This window comes from Aquila chrysaetos, chromosome 19 (assembly GCF_900496995.4).
Source record: "Aquila chrysaetos chrysaetos chromosome 19, bAquChr1.4, whole genome shotgun sequence".
Lineage (NCBI taxonomy): Eukaryota > Metazoa > Chordata > Aves > Accipitriformes > Accipitridae > Aquila > Aquila chrysaetos.
Genome location: NC_044022.1, coordinates 23,715,877 through 23,723,163, shown reverse-complemented (window position 1 = coordinate 23,723,163; position 7,287 = coordinate 23,715,877). Strand labels below are relative to the sequence as shown.

The 7,287-nt window shown below is 43.1% G+C and overlaps 1 protein-coding gene across 3 annotated transcripts in view; it reads right to left on the bottom strand.

Moving 5' to 3' along the window:
- Window positions 1-5,886: 5,886 nt before the first annotated feature.
- The window catches only part of NARS2 (asparaginyl-tRNA synthetase 2, mitochondrial), a 52,735-nt gene continuing 51,334 nt past the window's right edge, over window positions 5,887-7,287 (bottom strand). For all 3 annotated transcript variants that reach the window (XM_030042351.2, XM_030042352.2, XM_030042354.2), the window contains exon 14: window positions 5,887-6,707. In XM_030042351.2, coding sequence (XP_029898211.1) covers window positions 6,563-6,707 — 145 coding nt within the window. In that variant the 3' untranslated portion in view covers window positions 5,887-6,562. The remainder of the gene's footprint in view (window positions 6,708-7,287) is intronic.

The window sequence follows — 7,287 nt, the reverse complement described above, 5'->3', positions numbered from 1 at the left end:
CTTCCTAAATCACCATAAATGCTAATAATTTATTAACGCCATTAGTAATAATGGAATGTGAAAGACTGTTTGAAGCCACTCTATAAACCAGGCCCTCGGATTTGATTTGCATGTTTATTCGTGTTTTGCGGGTGGCAAAGTTCAGATGTGTAGGGTGATACGGAAAAGCACAACCCATGCGTGTTTACAAAGAGGCATCTGAAGCACACCCTTCCCTGCACTCCATCTGCTGTGCAGAGCCCCTTCTTGGTGGCTATGACGCTGCGTACCCGCTGTTGGACAAGCCTGAACGCACATGGTGACTTATTTATACTAAACAACTGCAGAGGTCATTTCAAGTGCTTCACGGAGATGCCATCGTGTGACTCCAACCTGCCAGAACAGGGCCTCATCGGTTACAGCCATGCCAGAATCTCTGCAGTAGTTAAGTGCTCGCAGCTGGATCTCCTGGAGCTGCAAATTAGCTACTGGCTAAGCACCGATTTTCTCTAACTTCGTGCAGAAATGGGAGAAACCTGTTCTCGACTCGGGCAGGAGAGCCTGGAAATCTAACCCTGATCCTGTCCCTGACTTTTCTGCACTCACCTGGAGCATCACAGCTGGGTGAACAGCCTTGGCAGCACCGACACAGAGAGGTCAGTAAGCCCTGAAGTTGCCTAGGGTGGGCGTCTAGCTGTCTCCTGCTTGGACGGGCAGCCCGTGGCCGTGCATTCATCAACAGAGCAGCAGCAAAGCCAAGGGACAAGCAGAAAACAGGAGACCTGTGTCTCAGAAAAATATGGATCACAAGCCTGCTTCACACAGCTTAATCATAGTACTGAGCACTTAGAGCCCAGGATCTTCAAAGGGCCACAAAGATAGCACTGAATTAATGCTCAAAAATCACTTTGGAGGTAAAGACACCGCAGAAGTATTATTACAAAACCATTGTGCCTATGAAATATAATTATTTTCCCCTGTGGCTGGAAATCTAGCCTCTTTTGGAAGTCATGGCAGATAGTACAGAATAGTCCAATATAGAAACTTACGTGTTTACATGATTCATCAAGGCCACCTCCCAGACCACACTTTTTCTGAGCAGTTTGCATATTTTTTTGCCAGCAACCTACATGATCGGTGACTTCTGAAAATTTAGACCTCCATTTTTACAGCACATACAAGTATCAGTACATTAACCTGCTGAAGACAGTAAGATATACAGCTATTGGTGAAGAGCAAAAAGCAAGATCAAGCTTTGTAAAGAAAATTAAAAATGTACTCTGTTGGCTGCCTCAAATTATTCAGAAAAAATCAATTGTAAGAGTAATAAAAATAAACAGCAGGATTGCTATCTTTGAAAGGCCTTGGGACATACAGAGATAGATAAAAATCACTGAAGCACAGTCTAGGATCTTAGAAATGCCAAAAATGCATTTGAAACCGGATCAGCTGCAAACATCCTGCCTTGCTTCTGGTGTGACAGTGCACCCAAAGGCAAACAGAGCTAAGTCTCACGGGGAGGTGCTGAGCAAGGATTTGGTTGATTTGGGTGAGTTCCATGGTTCTGCCATGCATCTTCCATAACCTTGGGCAAGCAGCTTAATTGCTCCGTGCCTCAATTTCCCACAATAAAATAGTGTCAGCAATAAGAGCAACAACGATTCTGAAGTCATTTCACCCACATTTCACCCATAATCGAGCCTACAATTTCTGATGGAGCTAGTGTATGACTTTTAAATGGCCACACAGTCTCGCCGCTCTCTTGCCCTTTACGTGAAAGCTCTCCCTTTAGAGCATCTTTGCCGAACACCTTCTGCAGCAGACACCGAGACACAGCTGTAGGACAGATAATAATACATTTCACAGCAGCAATAAAACAACGGGAGCCATAATTTCTTTGAACTCTGGGTCAAACTTGTTGTTAGCCAAGTCTGTAAGAACTCGTATAGTAAATTACATATGTCTCTTTACCAGCAGGATCATAAAATAAAACTTTACAATCCTTCTGAAGGTCACGGCTCTGCAACAAACAGCAAGACAAAACAATAAATTCACCCCCAAGACCACCGTTTTTGTGGCTTCGGCAGCTTTGGTTAGATCTGAGGAAATTAGAACTTTGACAATCTTTATACAAAGTCTTTCTTATTTCTCCTTTGGACCCATCTCCCAATTCTCTCTAAGCGTAAGACAGAGGCTAAACCAACAGTAATAATGGCTGTTGTTGGTTTCAGCAGCAGCAAAGCCACATTTATCTCTATACACACATTTAATGGAAACAATGTCCAAAGTGTTTTTTGGCAAATTAGTCCCCTTCTCCCCCTGAAGAAAAACACATCTATAAGCTATTTCCAAAACAATCAATATTAGTCCAGCAAGCAAAACTGTACATTACATTTCCCATCAAAGTCTTGGCATGCCCTCAAAAAAGCGATGCTTTATAAATTACAACTACTACCAAATAAACCGGAGAGAGGACTGCTGAGCTGGGCACCTTGCTGCTTTTCCCTCAGGTCTGGAGGCCTGAATGCAGGTAATTCAGCTAAAATCCCTGCGCTGGTCTGCTGACTTTTAAACATTTGGCCCAGCAATGGATCTTTTTGCTTATGCTTGTACAGAAGCTAGTACAACAGTCCAAGATCTAGACACTGCCATAGTATCACAACATACATCATAAGGGAGAGAAGAGCAATCTCTGCTACTAGCTTCAGAGCATGCATTTGCTCTCCTGGGGATTTAAATACTAGAAGACTGAGACACGGTGTTAGTTCTGCAGGTATTATTTTTTAAATTAAGAATAGAGTACTTCGGGATACTTTTTTCCTGCACATAAAAAAACCTTAAGTGAAGGGATTATCTGATAGTCTTGGAGTGAAAACAAAAGGTTTTCCTCTAAACACTCTTCTCAGAGGCTGGCATTTGGTTACACAAAATTTATGGCATTGCTCTTTTATTCCCAGTGGTGTTGCTCTCCCATCACTCTGTCCTCATGTTGCAAAGCCACAGACTCAGTAATCAATGACACTGATTCCTTCTTCTGAAGCTCAAAGTGAGGACAGACCTGCTAAGAGGCAGTGCTAGCTGCCGAGGAACTGAAACTTCAAGAAATACTTACCGCAAGGATGCTAGCAGAGACCGTGCTGGTCACCTGGGCTTGAGAGCTGACTGCTTACCGCACTGAAAACCCTCCAATGTAAGCTACTGCACTGCGTGTTCAGGCTAAGAGAAGATTCCTGTGTGCAAAGAATAACATTTTTTTATTTGAAGAACTGTCAGAGGTTTTATCTGGCTTCAGCCATTGCCAGAATACAAACTCTAAGCGAAGACGTAGCAAGGAAAACGGCTTAAATCTAAGAAATTCTCAGTGCTTTTCCCTGCCTACACGTCCAAGAGGAACGACCTCCCCTGTCCTCCAGATTAACTTCCGTTTCATTCTGGGAGAGGAGATTCGAAGGAAATACATGACATTCCACATGGAAATCCCAGGGAAAACATGTCGCATTCCTTGGCAATACCAGCCCACGTTATATATACATAGCACGAGGCAAACAATGCCAGCCTGGAGGGAAAGAGCAGCTCCCACCCTTGCTGAGCACCCATAAATCAAGCTTCTCACAGGAATGCCAATCTCGGTATTAACCCTAAGTAATATCATCACGCACACGGGCCTCAGCTTCTACATTCTCCTCTCTCCCACCGCTGGGAAAAACAACGCATGTTGAAGGCTGTTTCCAAGACTGGACAACCCTTTCTTCTCCCTTCTGAGCCTGAACGTTCATCCGGTTAGTTCTATTGGGAAAAACCCCACTCTCCTCCTGCTTATTCTGCCAGATTATTGGCGGTAGTTTTTTGGATAAGCTTTTAGACCTAAGGGCAATGCCCCCTTAGCTAAACCCTGCTCACTGGGTCTCCAACTCACTGAGTACCTTTGAGTGAAATAGAAATACATGCAGAAGACTGGGGAGACTGCTCCTCTTGGACACCCAGTCAGAAAAGCATAAAGAACCACTCACGGTGCATCCTTGCTACGTCTTTCTTACCATATACCTTCATATACCCACCTATACACAAAGAGAAGGTTCAAACTTTTCCTGCTCTCCTGCAACAACCTTTTATCAAGGCAAAGAATGAAGGGTAGATCACACCAGTTCTCGGTTCTTGCAAGCTGTCGCCTCATCTAAGGCCCTGACAGCCACTCTGCAAGCCTGTTTGAAACAGTCCTGCTATCCGTCCCTGTAACTTGTGACTCATGCCACATCATCCTAGGACTTGTTGGCACCTTCTATTGTCTTCTTCTCTACACCTTGTTTTCCACCCCATCGCTGTTTAGCTCCACCCTGCCCATCAGATCTGGCATCTCACAACGTGATCGACAACCTCCCGCTGACAACAGCCCGCTGATGCCAGAAACAACACAGCCAGCCCAGAGCTGCAGCGGGGACGAGAGCAGAGTGGACGGGAGATGGTTTTGCCATCCACCCACTCTGCTTTCAGCAGATGGGCTTCCAGTTCAGGCACTCTCATTTACAGCAACTGCGACAGAACCAGTGACTAAGGATCTCAGTAAGGACACCTGCTCATCACAAGTTATTTAGGAACACGGTATGGATGGGGCTGTTTGGCAGCTGTACTCTTTCCACATCTTTCTGCTGAGAGAAGTAATTCCAAAACAAAAAGGCCAGCAATAACATTTAAGACAACGTGTTAAAAGGAGATGGTCCAAATGCAGGAAGATACTCGGGTGTCTGATGTAGGAACTTAGTGGTTTCAAAGGGAAGGCAGGTGCTTGAACCAGTTCGTGGAACCAGAGTTACCAACTCAAGGCTGTACCAGGAAACGCAAACCAGCAAATGCACAGTTAACACCTGCCTAATCAAGCAGATGAAGGAGATATGAAAAAAATCTCATTAGGCAGGGGATATCTCAGTGCATGCAACAAACACCCCAAAGTAATGGCCTTGTGGTGATGTTGTTTGCATGATCGTAACACATAAAAGCCCCAGACGTGGACCAAACCGAAACATGGCGGGTGCCACATGACATAAATAAGTATTTTTAGATACTGCAGGTGCAGTATTATACAGCCCTACCAGAGAGAACCGTGACTGCAATATTACCAGCGCAATGCTAGTTGATTACTATTTTTCAGTCTCTTTCATCTGCTCGGAAAAGAAGTCTTCAGGGCTGTTCTGCAGCTACTTCACGTTGTATATGCCAATTTACACAAGGTTCATTAGCAATAAGGCTGTCACCTTGTTTTTTCTCTTTATATATATTGTTTATACTGCAGCCGTCATGGGCTCCAGACTAGTAAGCACTATGCAAATGACCATTTACTGGATTGTGATAATCTGGAAGGGAAGAAAGATGCTGGAAACCCTCAGTTCAAGTCCCAAATAAACCACTGGTTTCCAATTGCCTTAGGCAAGTCACTTGATCTTCCCATAATCCTGTCTTCAAAACAGAAATTAATATTTCCTTACCTGGCAGGGAAGCTGAGAGCATAAACCCACTAAAGACTGCAAGGAGTTCAGATCCTATAGTGATAAGCAATTACTTAATACATATGCAATGCTCGGGAGCATATGTTGGTTGTTTCAAAATATAGACAAAACTGCTTGGTCCGATGAGCACATGAGAGATTTTCTCAATAACAACAACAAAACAGCAAAGCAATAACAAAAAAAACACCAATAAACTGCAAGTTGGCTCTGGAGAGATGAATGAACTCTCATCTAACTGAACATTTCTTTCTGCTATGAGCATGTGCTTTCTTGGAGACAGAAAACAGGCAGAAGTTGTGCAACTAATTTGGGTATACGGAAAAGGAAACATCTACCAAAGACAGTGAAGAAAACACTATGATGCTGAGTGCTATTGTTTTATAACAGAAGAAGAAACCATACAGAGTTACAAAACAACCCAGTGTACATCTTTATTGATGATTCACAAAATCAAACATCATTCACCTAATTCACTCCAGCAGTTCCAATATCACATTTTTCCTTGCTAGGTTTGACTGATTTTTCCAAGGTAAACAATATTTGTTTCTAACTCAGGGTGGGGAGAATCATGCTTTACAGTAGCCATTTCGTAAGAGCAAGTGCATCAAAGCCATGACAATACTTCACAATTTTATAACACTCAATCTTCAAAGCACTGTGCAGGCATTTAATTAAAGCCTATTAAAGCCTCACAGCAGTCCTGGCTCCCAGTCCATTTTAGGTCACACCTCCTTATTAATATTTCACATAAAACCCCCACTACCTCCCAACAACACTTATTCAGTACTTCCATGGCTTGTACTAGTCTCACGAGAACCTTAACCCTTTAGTTAAGTGGGATTTATTAGTACTCCTGCAGCGCACTGAAGACGTGAACTGCTGTGAAATTAACCGCCAAGTGTGCTTCCATCATCTCACCAGAACAAATATTATTTTTCAATAAGCCAGTATTAAATTTACCAAGAGTTTAACTGATATAAAAATTATCTAGATTTCCTATTGAAACACACTTAGTCATATCCTAATATGTTATATACATATCATCACACCAGCAGTTTTCTCCACGTGAGTCAACTGCTGAGCTACAGGAGACAGGAGTGAGAAAACCTGGGGAAAGGAATAACATCTTTGATATTCTCAACTCCCAAGATGTACTGCAGGTAGCGTTCAAATCCCATTCCGAAGCCTCCATGAGGAACTGAGCCGAATTTTCGGAGGTCTAGATACCTGTAATTTAAACAGACAGTTACATTTGCAGCATAGTTATGCTGATGTAATTACAGAGAGCTTTTTATCCAGGGTTTTGCTTTCCATCTTAATTACTTCCCTTTGACCCTAACCACTGTGGATTTCTGCCAACACAGACGGCCTTGGTCAGGGGTGTGAGGAGGTGCGGCGGCTCCTTGACAGGCAGAATTTTATTAGCAGAAACCCCAAGTGCAAACACATCTAAACCAGCATAGCTATGCTTTGCCAATATGCTAGAGCCTGTTTTGTTTAGGAGCAAGAACTCATTTGGGTATGAAGAACAGCTTGAACACCAAAGCTCTGCTCATATTGAAAGCATCTTTGTAAGTTTTAGTATCTAAAATATTCCTAGCAGAGGCACAAATCCAGGTTCCTACAGAATCACAAAGCATTTCCGCAGTCGGAGATGGAGTTGCCTGCTTGTGTTTGTTTAGCCCTTGCCATGCTTGTGCTGAAATGTGCCCTACAATAAATTCTTTCATTTTCTGTCTTCCTTTCAATAGTCTAAGTCATTTCATTTCCAGTAATTTCTTCAGAAGCCTAAATAGGTCTTGCTGTC